Source organism: Rhamphochromis sp. 'chilingali', assembly GCF_963969265.1.
Source record: "Rhamphochromis sp. 'chilingali' genome assembly, chromosome: 6".
In the NCBI taxonomy this organism is placed as follows: domain Eukaryota; kingdom Metazoa; phylum Chordata; class Actinopteri; order Cichliformes; family Cichlidae; genus Rhamphochromis; species Rhamphochromis sp. 'chilingali'.
The window spans coordinates 8,308,160-8,328,163 of NC_137933.1; the positions used below are offsets into that span (position 1 = coordinate 8,308,160).

Sequence of the window (20,004 nt, forward strand, 5' to 3'; positions counted from 1 at the left end):
ATTCGGACTCAATGTCCCCAGTCTCCCTCGGAATGCTGTTGAAGCTCTGCCGGAGGTGTGCGTTGAAGATCTCGCGGACTGGGGCCTCTGCTAGACGTTCCCAGCACACCCTCACTACGCGTTTGGGTGCACCAGGTCTGTCCAGCGTCTTCCCCCGCCACCTGATCCAACTCACCACCAGGTGGTGATCAGTTGACAGCTCAGCCCCTCTCTTTACCCGAGTGTCCAGAACATATGGTCGCAGGTCTGCTGATACGATTACAAAATCGATCATCGACCTACGGCCTAGAGCGTCCTGGTGCCACGTGCACTTATGGACACTCTTATGTTCGAACAGGGTGTTCGTTATGGCCAAACTGTGATTAGCACAGAAGTCCAATAACAGAGCACCGCTCGGGTTCAGATCAGGGAGGCCGTTCCTCCCAATCACGCCCCTCCAGGTCTCGCTGTCGTTACCCACGTGAGCATTGAAGTCTCCCAGCAGGACAACAGAGTCTCCAGGTGGAGCACCCTCCAGCACCCCCCCCCCCCCCCCCCCCCCCCCCCCCAGGGACTCTAAGAAGGCTGGGTACTCTGAACTGCCACTCGGCGCATAAGCGCAGATGACAGTCAGGACCCGTTCCCCGACCCTAAGGCGCAGGGAACAAACCCTCTCGTCCACCGGGAAAAACCCCAACGTACCGGCAGCAAGCCGAGGGGATATTAGGATACCCACCCCAGCCCGCCGCCTCTCACCAAGGGCAACTCCAGACTGAGACAGAGTCCAGCCCCTCTCCAGGAGACTGGTTCCAGAGCCCAAGCCATGTGTAGAGGTGAGCCCGACTATATCTAGCCGGTACCTCTCAACCTCACGCACTAACTCAGGCTCCTTCCCCACCAGAGAGGTGACATTCCATGTCCCTATTGCCAGTCTTGGCAGCCGGGGGTCAGTCCGCCAGGGCCTCCGCTCCTGGCCGCCACCCGGCACACAATGCACCCGACCCCTATGGCGCCTCCTGCGGGTGGTGGGCCTGCGGGAGGATGGGCCCATGTGTCCTCTTCGGGCTGTGCCCGGCCGGGCCCTATGGACTAAGGCCCGGCTACCAGACGCTCGCCCTCGGGCACCCTCCCCGGGCCTGGCTCCAGGGCGAGGCCCCGGTAACCCTATCCCGGGCAGGGTAAACTGTTCCCTCGGTTTCCTTTTCATAAGGGTCTTATGAATCGCTCTTTGTCTGGTCCCTCACCCAGGGCCAATTTGCCATGGGAGACCCTACCAGGGGGCAAAAGCCCCCAGACAACATAGCTCCTGGGATCCCTGTGACACACAAACCCCTCCACCACGATAAGGTAGCGATTCAAGGAGGAGGTCCTAAAGAAATAGAGAAAATAAATCCAGCAGAAACCTGACCAGTATCAGGTGTGAGAGATGCATCTGGCCCTTCAGCTGATCCACCTACTGTTCTCTGCAGCCTCATAAGAAATGGTCTCAGAGGAAAGGTGGCTGTCAAGAAGTCATTCTTAAGAAAAAGAAGTAGGGAGAAAAGTTGAGATTTGCCAAATTACACATGAATTTTACAATTCTGGTTCAAATCGTCATCAGTATATACGTTAGGGGTGAGGAGAGAGAAACTAAAGTAATGGTCTTGAGCCATCAGTAAAACATAGTGGGGGCTCTGTAGTCTCTAAAGGGTATCACTGGTAACAGCTTCATTTTTCAGCATAACAATGATCCCAAACTAATCCCAATATTATCAAAGCGGTCTGTTAGTTTAACAGAGGATAGAAAAAATGGAAGCCAACATTCAAAGAAGAGCTTTGAAGCCTAGGGAAATTTCCTGACTGCTTAAAGAAAACTTCAAGGTTGTCAGAATTGTACTAACTTTGTTTCTGCCTTATATACTGTATTTCATTTATTGCACACATAAACAGTTTGTGTTCAAATTTAACAAATGTATTTAATAGGTCGGCAGCCTTATGAAATTTCCCCTTGTGGGACTAATAAAGGTATATCAAATCAAATCAAATAATTATAAAATTAAAAGGAATGTGTTTATGAAAAATTAACAGTAACATTTTAGCAAATGCACTCAGAAAAATAAAGGTGCCAACTGGAACCAAAAGTGGTTCTTTAGACTGATGCCATAGAAGAACCTTTTTTGGTGCCACCAAGAACCTTTCAAACAATGGTTCTTTGAAGAACCATTTCTTTCAGTGGTTCATTGAAGAACCTTTAAAGATGCCCCAAAGAACGATCAAGAAATGGTTCTTTGGGGCACCTTTAATGGTTTTTCAAAGAACCTTTTTAAAAATGGTTCTTTAAAGAACCATTTTTAAAAAGATCCTTCAAATGGTTCTTTAAAAAAACCATTTTAAAGAACCTTTTTTGAGTGGTTCTTTAAAGAACCACTTTAAATCTTTCAAAATAAAATGTATCATAAATTGAATTTGAGTAGGGTAAAATAAATAAAATAGGGTAAAATAAATACGAGCACAGCATAGACATATATTAATGGTTTATTGTCATTTTGTAGTATACCAAAAGACAAAAAGGCATTTTAACCCTCAGCACAACATCACTACTAATACATGTCACATATTAGTGTTTTAAACAGTAATAATTAAATATATTGGCTATACTATAAATAAATATATATATAAAAATACTATATCTACAGATAACACAACAATTAATACATGTATTGTTTAATTAAGAAAACATCAGAAAGTGATAAAACACATTAGAAATAGCAATAGCTTCATAACAGACCAATAAATCAACACATTATCATCAGCAGATGTTTGCATGTTCAGTAAAAATATTTCAACAACAAGTTTATGATTAAAATGATCAATGAACTTCAGCCTTACGCTATGTAATGTACGTTTCATGTTGTACTCATGGTCCTTTGTTAGTCCAGTTTAGGATAATGTCTCTGACGTATGTATCATATCAAATATATGTCATATCAAAACAAGCCCACACCTGCAGTTGTTTCAGTTTTTCACTGGTGCTTCCTGTCAGCTGGTCAACCTCACTCAGGCGGACATCCATATCAGCCAACCAAACGACAAGTTCCTCCCTTTGTGCTTCAAATCCCTCCCACTCTGAGACAAGGAGCTGAAAGAGAGAGAAAAGAGTCAATTATAAAGAAGAGAGAAAAGTGAAAGCCTCCTCAGAAGGTCTGACTCGCATACCTGCAGTTGACCTGTGATGGACTCCAGTTTGGCGTTCACGTCATCCCTCGCTGTTGCCAGCAGCCGAGTCTGCAGGGTGCCCTGGAAGAGCTGAGTTAATGTTTGACTCCTCCTGGTCAGGCTCTCCAGCTGGATGAGCCGAGGTCTCCCCTCTCGCCGCTGCCTCTGAACACAGAAACACAAATTGCATCTGAAGCAGGAGGTGCAGATTTTTTTTTTGCTATTCTTTTCTAAATCCAGGCTAGATCACGTGGAGGTATTTAGAAAATTTAATTTGGCCAGCGGCCGACTGTTGTCTTGCAGAAAGTCAAATCAAACATATGCGATACACAATCAATTCACAAGAACACATTATAAAAAACAAGTCCAGTTCTTGCCTGATTTCAACTGAATTCTGAATCAAAACAGGGTAAAACGAGTGTTTGCAGCAAATGTGAGCACAAAGCCTCACTTTGTACAAGCCTGCTATTAAAGTTCTCCTCTATGCAGACGACTTTCCTGTTTTCAAGGCACAACTTGGATCTGCTGTACGAATCTTATGGATACACACTAAATGAAACAATAGTGTGCATGACTCCAGATTCTGATCCCTCATCCTAATATGGTCCCAACATAGCAACAGCAATAAAGCAAATGTTGAGACTTCAAAATACAAAAGTCCACAAACCAATGGCTGACATGGGTTTTATCGTAAGGGTGATAAATATACAGATTTCAGTCTGTCTTAGAGATTTGATGTTCATTTACCTGCAGATGCCCTATACGTGCCTGTTCCATGGTTTTCCACAAGGTTTTGCACATCACTATTTAATACAGGAAGTAGGTGAACTAAAACAAGTCATCTTTCTTTGTGAGAGGACCATATTAATGAAACAAACCTCAATGACATCATAGGGATCCCTAAAGATGCTCCTGCTGCTTCTCTTCCTCCTCATCCTAAGCTTCCTTCTCCTTGTCCTCGCCTTCCATCCAATTGTAATTCAACCTAATTGTGTTTCTCCCCCTCCTCTTCCTCATTTTGTTGGAGCTGTGAACACAATTAATGTGAATCTGGATTAATTTGTGCAAACAAGAAAAAATCTACAGCTTTTTGGTCAGAGGTGCTCTTGTGATTTAAGCCGGGTAGAGTAGATTTATGTGTTGATGCTACCTGCTTCAGCTCTGGCTGCTGAGTGATATTTACACCCTGGCTGGATTACAAACTTTAACCATGTGCTCAACTTTGGCCCAGCGTTGATACCTCTTGTTAGTATAACGACCTCTTCTTAGCTTGTATGTATGATGGTGGATAAATGAAATATACAAAGAAAATGTAACTATTTTACAAAAGAACATCTATCTTGGAAACATCAAATGACCGGAGCATAATTTGTCAACTAGTCCGAAAATAAGTTATACAGGAACAGTCAAAGACACACCTTCTCATTAGAGGTGGGAATCACCATACATCCCACGATACGATATTATCACAATACTTAACGCACGATACGATATTATCACAATACTTAACGCACGATACGATATTATTGCAATTTTTTAAAATATTTTGCAATATTCAGATTCTGTACATAAAGGTAAACTTTATCAATATTAATTTTATCTAATATCAAAGCCTCGCACTCAGTCTTTCTCTCATTTCAGTCAGTTTTATTGTTGACAAACTGAACGGTTTGTATTACAGTCTAGTCCAATTTAACTGAATGCAACCATCTGGTACAATTATAGCTATTCTGAACTATGCAATTTATGAAAACTGTGCAGCCCATTCAGCAACTGAAGAATTTGAAAGTAAATTAAAACAAAATATAATTTTACATTAAATAAAAAAGTTTTTAAACTTAATTAAAATAAAACATGTCTTAAATTAAAATAAGTAAACTGTCATGTTTATTACTGCCAAAAAAAAAAGTTAAACACATTTGGACAGTGAAGGAATGTCAGGATTCTTGCTCAGAAAAAGGAGCTGATCAACATGCTCTGAAGTCAGAGCATGTTCCAATCCACAAAAACTTTTTTTGTAACAAAATATCGATTTCTGCTGTCCCTGTATTGATACATTATTAGCAAACAAAATATCACGATACTACACAGTATCGATTTTTTCCCCCCACCCCTACTTCTCATGTCACATTTCTATTCATTTCTATTCACATTTCTATATAATTAGATTAGACAATAAAGAGTGTGGTTGCCCATTTCACTTCTTGGCATGCACACTAAATAAGGAGGTAGGCAAAAGAACAGCAGTCATGAACTGTAGGCCTCTTGCTGATCAGACTAAACATCTACAGTGGCATCAAAAAGTATTTGCACCGATCCTGATATTTTAGTTACTTTTTTATCCCACAGAGCCAGAGGTGGGTTTGGTGAGGTTTTTTTCCCTTAATAAGTGAAATTACTATTTCAACATGGCATTTTATATTTTATCATGTAGCTTTGACTAATATTAAAAATAGTTTGATGGTCTGAAACACGTAATTGCAAATGCAAAAAACTAAGAAATTGGGAAGGGGGCAAATATTTTTCCACGGCACTGTACTTGTCAGCTCTAGGTATGAATGTGTAGAAGGACACAGTGTTCCTGAAAACTGATCCTTTGTGTTCAGAGCACCCTCCAGTGACTAATAAACGATGGGCAGGCCAATCACCAACATGTATAATAACAAAGCGGTCCCATCTTGCTTTAATGTATGGGGTTTTTTGTTTGTTTTTTTTACATTCACTGTTCTTTTAAGCACACACTAGGATTAAATATCTGTTTAAAGATTTTGTTTCCCTTGCAAAAAGATGACAGGCACAGTCAAACTTGAATTTGAGTCTAAGATAACGACAGTTTCTTTAAAACAATGCTTACTATAGTATTTAACTTTTTCTCTGACTTGTATTGTCTTCAATCATGAATAGCAGTAAAGTTTTTAATTTTTAATGCTTTTTTTAATTTAAAAAACAAACACTCTGCAACAATCAAAATCAAAAGCAGATTTGATTTTTACTGCTAGGGATTATTCAGATTTTTATTTTTGTTTATTGTCCAGGACAATAAACAAAATTAACTTCACAACTACCATGTCTGTTTAGATGCTGTCCAAAAAAATCAGGTGCAAGTGGAAACACAACAGATGAGCAGCTTCTGATCATAAATTGAATGCTGTGGCCATCTACTGCCTCTCACCTGGTAGTGCAAGAGGCGGCTAGCCCTCTGTTTGTATTGTATATGGGATTGTCTAAAGAGCTGGATATTATGGAAAAATGTTCTTCAACAGAAATGTGCTAGCTGGAGGATGTTACAGCAAATGCAAATAAATTAATTCCTTTTGAGTTCAGGTAAAATGTGGATTGCCCTGAAGGGATACTGAAAGACCTCATTCTGTTCAGTCGATTAAGATGATGTCTTTCAGTCTGATATTTTAAAAAAAGACATAAGAGTTAAAGTTGGAGGGTTTTTTTAAGCTGTAAACACCTTACTTGCAATTCTTAAATTTTTTTGAATGAATTGAAAGCCTCATGATCTGATTAAATTGGGTGGTTTGTGATTTATACACTGGAAAAAATATTTATGCCCAAAGTGCTGACTTTAAGTAATTTGACTGACTTAATGGAATCAGGTCACACGAAATGTACTTGATTGGTATAAATTCAATTTACACCAAGCATGTTTTCCTTAATAATTCATTATTTGAATAAACCTTTGAAGTTATATATTTCAGTTGCATTTTACTCAAAAATATTACTTCAGACCTTTTTTAGTGCGTTACTGTAAGCGCAGCATAGCATAGTGCCTGTAGAAATTAGGTCTCTGTTTCGGTTTAACTAAGAACCTATATGTGGTAGGGTGGTGGTTTTGTAAATGTTTGTTCCATATATTAAAAATTAACAAAAGGTTCACAGTAACAGGGTGACTAAAAAGTTACATTTTTTGCAGGAGGCTATTTAATGATAAATCTATTTGCCTTCACAGCAAAATCTCCAGTGTTAAATTAACACTGGAGAGTGTCTATATGGGTCCACACCTCTGAGTGTTAAATACAACACTGTTGAGTGTTAAATTAACACTTTTGACAGTGTTATATGTTTAAAAGTAACCTAGTCAGTTTTGAAGATTAACAATGGCTAACACTGAGCAGTGCTGATTTTCTAACACTGGAATATTTCTAACATTTTGAGTTATTTTCCAGTGTTAGAAAATCAGCACTGCTCAGTGTTAGCCATTGTTAATCTTTAAAACTGACTAGGTTACTTTTAAACATATAACACTGTCAAAAGTGTTAATTTAACACTCAACAGTGTTGTATTTAGCACTCAGAGGTGTGGACCCATATAGACACTCTCTAGTGTTAATTTAACACTGGAGATTTTGCTGTGTTCCTGGATTAAAAGTTTGTGATTATAAACAGAGCTCCGCCTCCTCACATAGAGTTAGCTTTTACCTCATTTTACAATCTGTGTATTATTTTCATATGAGAAGGGAACAAGGTTCAATAGACACATATTGGACATGGAGGGTTTTTGGAAAAAGTGGAAAAAGCATGTAGTGAAAATATCCAGCTGTATCTAGTAAAGAAGATGATGCTGATGCTATCCTCTACATGTCTTTGAGTTCATTCACAGGTCATAGTCTCTGTGCTTACAGCTCCAAGGTGACGGCCACTTCAGCTGCATTCAGTCCATATTTAGTTTCACAGCAAAGAGGGAGGGAAAAAAACTCCTCTCCAGTGTAAGTGGCTGGTTTCATCTGAGTGACACATACTGTAATTTCACCCAGTGTCAAATAGGATTTATTCTCATATTTTCCGAATATGGGTTTGGCTCCAATGGTTAATTCTTCATGGGAAATCCAATCATTTCATTACAGCTATATGAAATTTCATTGCACATGCAATTATATATTGACCATTAGGTGAAAGGTTGAGGAGGAGACTTGCTTACTATAGCACTAAATGAAGAACACGATTGTGTGAGCCATTTTAAAGTACCTGCGCCTCATTGGTTTATTTGTATGCCAGGTTACTTTGACAGAAGTATTCAAGTATCTTTACGATCATAATCACTGATGTACATCTATGCTATAAGTTTCAGCTGCCCATGATGCTGTTGAAACAAAAACAAACAAACAAAAGTTGAAATGATGTAGAAGTTTAGTTTCTAATCAAGTTTTATGAATGAAAAAAAAAATCACTTACCAAAGCGCTTTGACTGTCATGTGTGTTTTAGGATGGTTTAAAATCCAACATGTCTCGGGAAAGGATCTGAACACTGAACCCTTGTTTTTTTGTTCTTGTTTTGTTTTTTGTTTTTCGGGGGGGGGGGGACTAAGACTTGAAGCACCACTGCAGCAGTGGTGGAGGCCTGTATGTGGGTGGAAAACGAAAGCCCAATCAAAAGCATCTCCAGGAAGAAGGAAGTCGTTGAGGAAAATAACAGCCAAACGGCAACATTTCCTCTTTAACTTTCTGGCCTTCAAAATAAAGTAAAAGTTGCTAAAAGAAAATTGAGGGAAAGGTCATATGAAATTAAAACGCCATTAGATAAAAAATGTGACCTTCACTTTATTAGATTAAAAAAAAGCTCTATTAAATTTCACGACTCTTAAATTTCACACCTGAGCAACATTTAACCACCGCAGGTGTGTGTGTGTGTGTGTGTGTGTGTGTGTGTGTGTGTGTGTGTGTGTGTGTGTGTGTGTGTGTGGTAACTGTATTACATATTAAACATTGTAAGTATATCAAAACGGCGATGGCAGTATTTTCCTGGCAGAGGGAGCCATCTTTTGCTCTATTGCTGAGGTGGGCTAAAGATTTTGCCTCTCAAAGAATTTATTGTGATTTGTGTGTGTATGTGTAGACTGTACACTCCTGTTGTTTTGTTTTTTATGCGATACTGTATAAATTGTGACGCATACATTTTTTAAATAGACATTTAATCTGAAAAGCCAACGCCGGAAGTCAAACTCTAAACCTGCCTATCCAGCGGCAGTAACTTTCCCTTCCCTCATCGACTACAAAATGGACTGGAACGAAGACGCAAATGTAAGACAATTTATACATAATAATTGCTTCTTTGTCTTGTTGTATGTAGTTTCTGATTTATCGTGTTGACACTTGGCACATGGGCATTTTTTTCAGTTATGTTATTTTTGTTAGCTGTCAATTAGCTAGCTTGCTGTTAAATTTTAGCTTGTGTTGAGTTGGTGTAACGTGTAATAACCTGCCTGATAGACTTCGAGTTAAATCAGGGCTCGTCGTCGTTAGCTTCATAGGCATAGTGAACCTGCAGCTAGTTACCTGAATTCAAAGCGTCCTAGCATTTAGCTCATTTCTTTGGCGTGAAACCTCTGGTGCTGACTTTACGGAAGTGCTTTCTGGTTTATCTGGTTGACATGATGATTAACTGACAAACAGATGAGGGTTTGGGGTTTTTTGTTTGTTTGTTTGTTTTACCTTTCCCATTATCATGATGCTGTAATCCTCTTCCAGCACACAAGTCCCAGTCCTTGTCCGAGCTGCGTGTGTTCAGCTAAATCCACATGTATTAATACTCATAACAGCCAGAAAGCGTGCAGCTTTTACCATATGTTGGTAAATTAGCCATCTGTCTAGATCACGGCAGCAGCCTGTTGTATTCACAGTGTGACCATCAGTATTAAACATCTATTCTAATCCAGACTGACAGCAAAACGCATCCAGCACATCCATCTATCCCAGAAGATAAAACGGCTGCCTAGTGCTGCAGTAGTAGGGTGGGATTAACTCAACAATGCAAGATTTATCTACATATTCAGCGCAGTGCAAACTTCTCACAGCTTTCATCTGAAACCTTCTCTAAATGATAAACTTGTGCGATGATTGATTTATATTATAAAGGGAAAATTATACTAAATTTCCAACAATGTATTTAGCAAATGAGTTAGCTACTTACTGTGAGCATTCCCTTAGACCGTACATCACCTTGTGTTTGCCTAGGATATATATTTTGCTATATACAGTATATGGACAAAAAGTATTAGGCCACAATACATTACACCTACGAGAGCTTTTAGTCATCTCATTCTAAAATCTATAGACATTAATTATGGATAGATCCATCATTATAAGCTGTCATAGGTCAATCTCAGCCAAACACATCGTTTTCCGTCTGCCTCCAGTTTGTATTTGTGTGTCAAAAAAGTATGAAAGCATAACTAGGGGTGGTTGATACAGCCTCAAATTTATAGCACGATATTTCTGACTGCATGGAAAAAAATAGAACTGAGCAGTGTTATTGATACTTGCAACTTGGCGGGAAGTAGCATTCATAAGTGTAAGTAAATGAAGGGGATTTTCCATCATTCTTTTCCATAGAGCTACTGTCATCTGTGAGAAGCTTCCTTATTTTTAGTGTGAATGTACCAAAACAAATTGGAAGCAACAGCATTATTATCCAGTGACACAGCATAAGCTCGATGTAAATACAAATGTAGTCTAAGGTAGTTTTTTCCCTTGAAAACAGAACTGCAGAAGTTGTGTTAAAAGTATGTCAGATGTTAATTAATAAGTAGTTTAATTTTAAGGTACTTAAATGTCTCTTTTGGCACTCTCAGATATGCCTGGACTTGTCTCATTGCACAGACCAAGGAATGTAAACACATGGCTTTGTTATAGCAGTGATATCAATATGATATTTTTATGTCACATGAACATTTATACCGGTTTCGCTGTGGAGAATATTATATGGCAAAAATTCTCTGGGGGTGCTTGTTTGGGAATACCAAGGTTTTATTTCTGAAAGTCAACTTTAAAAAAAAAGCCACTTATTAGTTTATTCCATAGAATAACAGATAAGCGTTACATCATACTGTCTGAAAGCCTTATGTGAGGCCTTGAGTTTGTTTTCTCCATATACAACCAATTTTCAGTATTCTAAAAAAAAAAGAGCAGCAGATTCAGAGACTGTAAAGAGGAAATACTTTTACTTGATAGTTGGCTTGAATAATTAATCTATTATTACAACAGTCACAGACAGATTAATTGATTCAGAAATAAACTCTGGGTTGCTAAAGTTGACAAATTGATTTAATCTCATGGTATAGCCGTAATACCAAGCCCCTCAGTCTCTATACAGTGAGTCAGAAAAATTAGAGGGATGGCAGCAAAGGGCTTTGGCTGGGCTCAATTTGGACTTGACAGTTTGATCCCACGGTCTCTACCACTTTAAAGGTTCCCTGTGGACCACTTTGGACTAAATAAGTGTCTCGTCGTGTGCATGTTGCAGGATCACAGCCACATGCATGACAGCTGTCACCATGGGCATCAAGGCCATTCTCACAGTCATGGGCCAAGACCGGCAGGATTTGGAGGGATGGTGAATCCATTCATGCCGGGTTTTTACGGACAGTTCGGGAAAAATGCAGATCTGACTGACATCAGGGAGCAACCAAAGAAACGGTCACACATGGATGATAGCAGCAGTTGGGACATAGTGAAGGCATCACAGTAAGTAGTGGAACATGTAATTTCTAATATTTTAAACACTACACCATCTAAGAAACACTGAGATTTGGGACTAGTAACTGTCTTTTAGAGCCTTAGATTTGTTCTGTTTTACTAGTATTAAGCACAGGTATATAGATGAGTTGAGTGTCCTGTAAAGAGGCTCATGGACCTCTCAAATGGCTGAGGTCATGACAGAGAGCATCTTCAGCATTGTTATCAGCACCTAGAACATCTCAAAGATGAGAGCAAACCTCACTCCTGAGCATGTCTACTACAGGTGGGAATTCATGAACTGTATCATCTGTAAAGTTTGGAAACTTGTACTTTTGTACTGGAAAATAAAATATTTTTGATTTAATTTGGAGCTTTGTTTGAACTTATGGACAGAAGCTATTTTTAGTTTCTTTTTTGCATGTGTTTTTAAAAAAATTTATATTCAAATTCATATGTTTCCTGGGTCATTATTTTAATTTAATGCGGGACAAGACAACAGGGTCATAGTCACCGTTGGGCAGACTGAGCAGGTGAGGTACTGGAGCCTAAAATAGGTCTGCCCACAGGAAGCGGAGATAAGAGTTATTGAAATAATCGGTGACTAATTGACTAATCAAAGAAGAATTGGCAGATTAGTCCACTAACAAAATAATCTTTAGTTGCAGTCCTAAAACAGAGCAGCAAATCTAGAACAAAAAGATAAGAAGATAAAGACAAAGGTCAAAGTTCAGACCTTAGTGCTGTGCTGGGACTTTAAGAAACCTGCCTGCAAAACTCAATGACCTAAAGAAATGCTGGAAAAAAGACAAATGTTGCCAGTGTTGTAAAAGGTCTGAATTCCTCCACAGTAGGGCTGGGCGATATGACCCAAAATTCATATCTCGATATTTTTTAGCTGGATGGCGATATAAGATATATATATCTCGATATATTTTTTTAAAGCCATAAAGTAAGAACAAAAAGAGAGTTCTTAGTCAAAGCTGTGTCCCAGATGTCACACAGGCACTTTTATTAACATAGAACAGATGTACATAAAATTTACTCAAAAATAAATTATGAGCATTTATTAAATAATAATGCTCCATAAATAAAAGAAAACAATGTTGTTTTTGTGCATAACAAAAAGCTCACAATTGTGCAGTCAAAATGTAAACTAAAAGACGCTGAGCATAATAACAAAGACGGACAGATTTCACAGCTGCTCTGTTCCCAAGTTTTACTGCGTGACTGACAGCCTGGAGTTTGAAATCCGCTTCGCAACCACGTCTCTTAACAGGTGCCATTTATGGTCCTTATACACAGTAGGGTAATATTATGTTGAAGCACAGTACGTATCACTCCGCGAGGCTCAGCCGTAATGCTCCGACAATCCATCAAGCGGTGCAGCTCCGTAGCTTACCAAAGTCGTACTAAAACGTTTTTTGACAGATTGCTGAGCGCCGTGTTCCACATAAAATCGGTTCGCAGTCATCAAGCACAACCAGAATTCATACATAAGGCGCGCTGTCAACTTTTGAGAAAATGAAAGGATTTTAGTCCGTGCAGCACCTCTGGGCTGCATGGCGTTAGCGTGGTTAGCTCGTTAGCGTGGTTAGCTAGCTAACACGTTGACGCCGTCCAGCCCCACGCACGGCGATGTGCAGTAACTCGTTAACGGAGATTTGCCGTGTCCATCTTGTCGCTTCCTGCAGGTGAAGCGATGGGGGAGGAGGGGAGGCCGAGTAACGTTGCGTAAAGACGAAAGTGGACGAAAGAGAGGCAAACTTGCGGCTCCACATAGACTATATCGATATAAAGGATATTGTCACATCTTATATCTCGTATAAAAATATATCGATATTTTTTAAAAACTCGATATATCGTCCAGCTCTACTCCACAGTGATATGAGAAACAGATAAAGTCATAAAAGAAAAGTACTTCAAATTATTGGCGCTAAAGGTGTTTCTACAAGCTACTGAATCATGGGGTGGGCCTAGTTTTTCACAGGACTGCACAGAGCCCTGTGAAAACTTTCTTTCTTTCGTGACTCTAAATATATGGTAATATTGATAATTGTAGGCCTGTTTTCAGCTGTTCATAATCTTTGTTTATGATATAATGTAGAACAAGATATAGCACGTGTTAGTTTATATCCAATTTAGAAATGTAAAGAATGGATGCACTTGTTGATGTGCTTTAGTTTTTTTGAGATAAGTACATGTAAGGATTTGCGGCTAATGATCAGTTAGTAGAGGTAAATAAAAGCAGAATTCACTCACGCTGTTTAAGCCGGGGGACAATAGAAAAAAACCAATAGAACCGCTTCTATCTATTTATCTAACCATGACTTTGTAGGGAAGAGTATGTGTATACGTTTTTTTTTTGTTTGTTTTTTTTTGTCTTCCACATTCTAAAAGTCCTTCTTGAGTAACTTGCTTTTCCAGGTCACATTGTACTTTTAGTTCTCTAACATATTTTATCTACATTTGTCGCATCTCCTCAGTTTATCTGTAGTTTGGATTTAATTTGATTGCAGAGCACTGTGTGGTTTATAACATGATTGATTGCCGTGTGTGTGTGCGTGCATGCGCATGCGTGTGTGTGCGTGTCCCGCAGGTTTGGAATCCTGGAGCGCTGTAAGGAGCTGGTGGAAGCTGGATATGACGTCAGGCAGCCAGACAAAGAGAACGTCACTCTGCTGCACTGGGCTGCTATCAACAACCGCTTAGAGCTGGTCAAGTAAGGCCTTTAGATCTCATCTCAGTCTGACAACGAAAAGAAAGAAAGAAATGGAAATCTGTTTTGTGAACACATCTACTGCAAATGACCTATCACAACACACCAAATCGGGGGGTATAATTATTTATTCTAGACAATTTCTTGAATCTATACATAAAAAAATACTACAATTGTGACAAATGATCAGTTTGCATTTTATATATAACCAACACAGGCTTTCTTTTGGCACTTAAGTTTATGAATAATAATGCAAATAATTAACAAATAGTAGCTAAACAAAAACTGGAAACCAGGGAGACAAATAAATGAATACAAATAATAAAAACCCACAAAATACTTTGAAGTATGATCTTTACATCTGTTCTCTTTTGTTTTCTAACAGGTATTATATTTCCAAAGGAGCAATAGTAGACCAGCTGGGCGGAGACCTGAACTCTACTCCACTTCATTGGGCCATAAGGTGACTATATGGCTGTGCACGATATAGAGCTGGGTTGGGCTGCTTTGCTTTGTTTTGCATATGCATTATTTTACTTTAGTTTTGGTTTACCAGCAACCACTGGTTAAAGTTTACCTGCATTAGAAGAGATTATGCACTTTGGCAGTGTGTCCTCAGTGAGGCTACGTAACTGTTTTACAACTAGTCTGCTGGGTGTTTTAAGACTTGTCCATTATCATGTTTTTGTTTGAATGACCAGACAGGGCCACCTCCCCATGGTAATCCAGCTAATGAGATATGGAGCAGACCCCTCTGTTGCAGATGGAGAGGGCTACAGGGCTCTCCACCTTGCTATTCTCTTCCAACACATGGCAATAGCAGCTTATCTTATAGCTAAGGGACAGGTCAGACATACACATCACTTTATATCCCACTCTTTCTCTCTGCAACACTTCTGTTTTCACTCTTTCTCTGATTACATTTGCTTCTCACTTTGCGCAAGTTGTGGTTTTGTTTCTCAATTTCTCCGTTGCCTCCAGGAAGTTGACGGGCCTGACTGCAATGGACAGACGCCACTAATGTTAGCAGCACAGAAGATTATCGGGTAAGGCCTCTTTCTCTTTTTTAACCCCAGTGCTTTGATTGCTTGTCTTGATAAGAAATTAAGTATAGTTTGTTAGCATAATCCTTTTTTTCTGATTGCTAAAAGTATTCTGATAGTATCTAAATGTGCTGTAACAAAGTAAGATGTTTCCTTTCTGTCACAGGCCTGAACCAACAAACTTTTTAATCAAAAATAATGCCTCCGTGAGCGCTGTGGACAAAGTCAACAGGAACACTCCACTGCACTGTGCTGTGCTGGCAGGAAATGTAGATGCTGCCCACATCCTGCTGGAGGCTGGGGCCAGTGTGGAAGCAGAAAACATTAATGTGAGCTTCAATAAATTCAAACACTTTTTTTTCTCTTTTTTTTTTTTTACATTATTGTGAGTGCATAATGTTGGAATACATAAACAGAATATTATTCTTATTAACCTTTAGCTGTAAAAGGCTAAATGGGTAATGTCATCACCCTGTTGGTCAGGCAGGCAAGCGGTGAGGTGGGCGCGTGAACACTTAAGTTTGTGAAAGCGATAACTCGAGAACTGTAGGAGTTGATCCCACAGGCGCAGCTACTGTCATATGAGTTTGAATCCCGATGATAAAGTCAGTGTTCAGAGGTCAGGTTTTCTAGGAGACGTAGGATTTTGAACTGGATACTCTAGGTGTATATTCTAGGAGCACACTGTTTTGTTTTTCAACTGAATGTGTTTGCTTAATCTCTGCATGAGCGCTTTGTTCACTATTAAGTAAGTAAGCCATCTTAGTAGATCAGGCCAAGTAACAGGTACACCTTGCTTTCATCATTATTCAGCTCTAAATGCTTGCATATGAAATAATGAATAGGCAATGCACAGTATTCCTACAGTATTCCATTAAGTCTTGATGCCCACTATAATGAAGTCTGAGTTGCTGAGCTCACTAAAAAAAAACAACAAGATTTTCTTGGAGAATGCACTGAATAGTATTGCTCACTCCATGTCTCTGAATAGCTTTGCATGTATCTGCAGACTGACAATAAATAAGCTGTTTCTTGATTCATTTACTACAATAGAACTATGCCCTTAAACTTGAGTTTAACACAAGTTAAACTTGGGTTTTTTGCACTGCGTTTGACAATAGAGTTCATGTACTCAGCGTAAACAGTCAATTATAAGAACTACAATTATACCCACTTTTGAACTGAATCAGTGATTCATTTTTTTCATGGGGTTCTTAATGTTCTTCTTCAGGGTCACACACCCATCGACTTGGCTCACCAAGTGCACAGCCCGTTGCTCATGCACATGCTCAATCAGGTCAAACGGGAGAGGCTTCGTTCCAACTCTCGCTGCCTGCGAGTCGTGAACAGATACAGGGTACGTTTGTCTCAAATAACACGTTTTTAGCAGTCTACAGTGACTCTTCTAAAAGAATCCTCTCCCTGTATTTCTCAGGTGTTTCTGCAGTTTTTACTCTGCACGGCTTTGTTTGGAGGTGTTGGTGCAATAGTGGATATGAACTCAGAATCCTGGTTACTCAAAGGGATCCTGTTGGCCTGTGTGATAGGTGTGATTAATCTGGCTACAAGGTGAGGATACACTTCCACTGATTCACGGATGTACTCTACTGTTATTAAAACCTGTGTTATTGATTTAGTAATGAATGTTTGCATGAAACAGGAATTTCCCAGGCTCAGACTTTCAGTCCAACCTACAAGCTTCAAGTCTCATGGCTTCAATCTTTTGGATGCTTGTCACCTGGTGCCTCTGGTTTATGCCAGATATCCTTTGAAAAAATGAAACCACACCTTAAAGCATTTCCTTTGGGAGAAGCAAGTCAGTACCAGATGAAAAACATAAGCAAGACTCATGAATGCACTTGATGGATAATGCTTTTAAACCGGAAGATTCTCTGAGGGTGTGTGTTTTGTTTTGTTTTTTTCTTTCTGTTGTAAGAGTGATGCATAGTTTTATCATCAGTAAAGAGAAACAGATCTGTCATTGGAGGCCAATAAATTAGGCAACTGGGTTTCATTCATATTCTGATGACAAACTGAACAGAGACCTTCTTAACTTGAAACTCCACATCAGCCTAGTGCCACAGTACAGGTACTGTTCACTCTGAATGCCACTGCTTTACTCTACTACTACCTCCGCACCTGCAGGACGGACCCCGGCTTCATCAGAGCAACTGAAGAGGAGAAGAAAATGGTGAGAAGGACAGAGTTCAGAATATTCCATGTAAATGTTTTACATGGAGCTGAGCTATGTTTTGTTCCTCTGTGTTGACAGAATGTGTTGGTGTTGGCTGAAGCCGGCTGTCTGGACCCCAGGATATTGTGCACCTCTTGTATGGTAAGGCCACTGACCTGCAACCACCTCTTTAATAACACTGCACCATTAGCACTGTGACAACCAGTACTATTTTATACCATGTGTTTTTACAGATAAAGAAGCCAATGAGAGCCAATCACTGCTTCAGCTGCGATGCCTGTGTGGCCAAGCAGGACCACCACTCCATCTGGACCAACAGCTGCATTGGTAACACACAAGCCTGTTCGTAACTTTCAAATTACGCAACAGCAGGAAGAACTGTCAAACACAAAGACAAAGCTGAGAAAGTCATGTCTTATTTAGGAGGTCTAGTATATCAAGACTTAAGGGATGCATTAAAAAACTATACAGTATTTTTCCTGAAGATAAAGTGCTCTGATCCCTAGTCATTCAAATTATTGGAGAGCATAATACTTTCCCATAAATGTTTTTTGACGCACTGCTACTAAATTATTACCTTTTTTAATTTTTTGCATCTTTTAATCTGATTATTTTCTTTTCCCCAGGTGCGAGGAACCATCACTACTTCATCCTCTTTCTGTTCTCCCTCGTGCTGATGGGAGCCTGGATGTTGTACGGCTGTGTCATGTGTGAGTTCTGCAACAGCTAGTGTAGCCATGCCATCTGACACGCTATGACCTTTACCCTGGATGAACATGCCTGTGTATGTTTCTTTCAGACTGGTCCGCTCATTGCATGCTGCATTACGAGGAGCAGGGCCTGTGGGGTACCTTCTCTGGCCTGATAGGGTGCTCTCCCTGGCTGCTCTGCATCTTCGTCCTGGTCGTCTATCATACAAGTTGGTCTACTTTGACCCTGCTGCTGCAGCTCTACCAGGTGACTCGCTGCTTGGAGTTTCTTAATGGGGTTCTAAGGCTCTGTATATCATATGGATAGTATTCACTGTCACGCACATATTGTGTTTTCTGTAAATGTTTCAAAATAGGGGATTAGTTGGCAGAATTCAACATAAATTACTACAAATTCTGTGTTTTGGGTGAGACCAGAGAAAATTCCCGGCTTTCCATTTTGTTTTGAGTGTTTGCTTAATCATTTTAAAATATAGATGGAAATATTCAGCTTTGGCCTTCACAAAAGTCTTTAAATTTTACCCCAAGCTTAGTTCTTTGTTTTTCTTGCTCTAACACACAACATACCTTATTTTGTGTGTGTGTGTGTGTGTGTGTGTGTGTGTGTGTGTGTGTGTGTGTGTGTGTGTGTGTGTGTGTGTGTGTGTGTGTGTGTGTGTGTGTGTGTGTGTGTGTGTGTGTGTGTGTGTGTGTGTGTGTGTGTGTGTGTGTGATCAGATTGCATTCCTGGGACTGACGGCAGTAGAGCGAACAAATCTAACACATCGCCAGAGGAAACTCGGGCAACCTGTCTCTCTGAGACAAAATCCATTCAAGTGAGTTGCATGTAGTGCTTCTTGTCTTTATCGTATAACTTATATCTTGATATTTACAAATTGTTTGCTTAGTTGTCTGTAGCATGCCATGGGCTCTTTAGGATTTACTGGCAAATCATGTGCTGTGCGTTTTGTTTTGTTTTTTTAACCTAAACTCGTACTTTATGTTGTCGGTCAGCTGAGTCACTTTTCTCTGATTCTGTGTTCATAGTTTGGGCGTGGTTAGGAACCTGGTGTCGTTCTTCCATCTCCGCTGTTGTGGACTCTTCAAACCGGTCATCATTGACTGGACACAGCAGTTCCAACCTGGCCACCAGCATGTGTTCGGTCACACCGACATGGTCTGACCTCCTCCACGCTCAGGGTCAAGGGTCAGACTCTGGACCAAAAGCACAGACATTTATTTATTGTTTTTTAATGTGGTGGCTCCTTGTGGAAAGAGACTGCAATACTCAGAATTGGGAAAACGCAAAGAAACATGTAGATATTTGATTCAGTTGCTGTTTGTACAGACTGCTGCTGCCTTATACTTGACCAGTGTAAGTAAAGGGAAAATAACAGAACCTTTAGAGGCCTACTTGTGATGGAGGTTTTGTCCTGTTTTTATGAACACATTAAAACTATTTTTACTATCTGTTCAGAAAAGAAGAATTGGACTTTGTATGTGTGGAAAAATTGGTTTTATGACTTTTGTAAAAATTGCATGCATTTAATACAAATGACCACTATAAAACTTCAATAAAACAATGTTGTGCCTGTCTTTTTAACTGGTTCTGAGTGGATTTGGGCCTCTGAGTACAGCAGGGGATGACGAACAAAACAAAGAAACAAAAGAAAAGAAGAAACAGGTCAATACTTCTACTCAGATAATGCTATTAAACATTGAAATA

The 20,004-nt window shown here is 39.6% G+C and overlaps 2 protein-coding genes across 2 annotated transcripts; one reads left to right on the forward strand and one right to left on the reverse strand.

The window, feature by feature from the left end:
• Positions 1-2,738: 2,738 nt before the first annotated feature.
• On the reverse strand, positions 2,739-8,478 carry LOC308398494 (uncharacterized protein). Its single transcript, XM_080885157.1, has 4 exons — positions 8,355-8,478; positions 4,053-4,201; positions 3,175-3,339; positions 2,739-3,097 (listed from the first exon to the last, which is right to left on the reverse strand). Exons 2-4 carry the CDS (start codon positions 4,107-4,109, stop codon positions 2,930-2,932), a joined length of 390 nt encoding a protein of 129 aa, XP_080741283.1. The 5' UTR covers positions 4,110-4,201; positions 8,355-8,478; the 3' UTR covers positions 2,739-2,929.
• Positions 8,479-9,115: 637 nt separating this feature from the next.
• Positions 9,116-20,004, forward strand: zdhhc13 (zDHHC palmitoyltransferase 13). Its single transcript, XM_080884635.1, has 17 exons — positions 9,116-9,200; positions 11,422-11,642; positions 14,233-14,355; positions 14,738-14,815; positions 15,054-15,198; positions 15,334-15,398; positions 15,562-15,724; positions 16,627-16,752; positions 16,831-16,964; positions 17,056-17,156; positions 17,462-17,586; positions 17,668-17,730; positions 17,823-17,916; positions 18,216-18,299; positions 18,389-18,546; positions 19,017-19,114; positions 19,326-20,004. The coding sequence occupies exons 1-17, from the start codon at positions 9,177-9,179 to the stop codon at positions 19,459-19,461; spliced, it is 1,938 nt and encodes a 645-aa protein (XP_080740761.1). The 5' UTR covers positions 9,116-9,176; the 3' UTR covers positions 19,462-20,004.

Coding starts and splice junctions, on each gene's coding strand:
- LOC308398494 (XM_080885157.1), bottom strand. CDS start 4,109: ATGAGGAGGAAGAGAAGCAGCAGGAGCATCTTTAGGGATCCCTATGAT. Junction 3,340..4,052: donor ATCCCTATGATGTCATTGAG/GTTTGTTTCATT, acceptor TTCTGTGTTCAG/AGGCAGCGGCGAGAGGGGAG. Junction 3,098..3,174: donor CCATCACAGGTCAACTGCAG/GTATGCGAGTCA, acceptor TCTCTCTTTCAG/CTCCTTGTCTCAGAGTGGGA.
- zdhhc13 (XM_080884635.1), top strand. CDS start 9,177: ATGGACTGGAACGAAGACGCAAAT. Junction 9,201..11,421: donor ACTGGAACGAAGACGCAAAT/GTAAGACAATTT, acceptor TGCATGTTGCAG/GATCACAGCCACATGCATGA. Junction 17,157..17,461: donor GTGCCTCTGGTTTATGCCAG/ATATCCTTTGAA, acceptor TTGAAACTCCAC/ATCAGCCTAGTGCCACAGTA.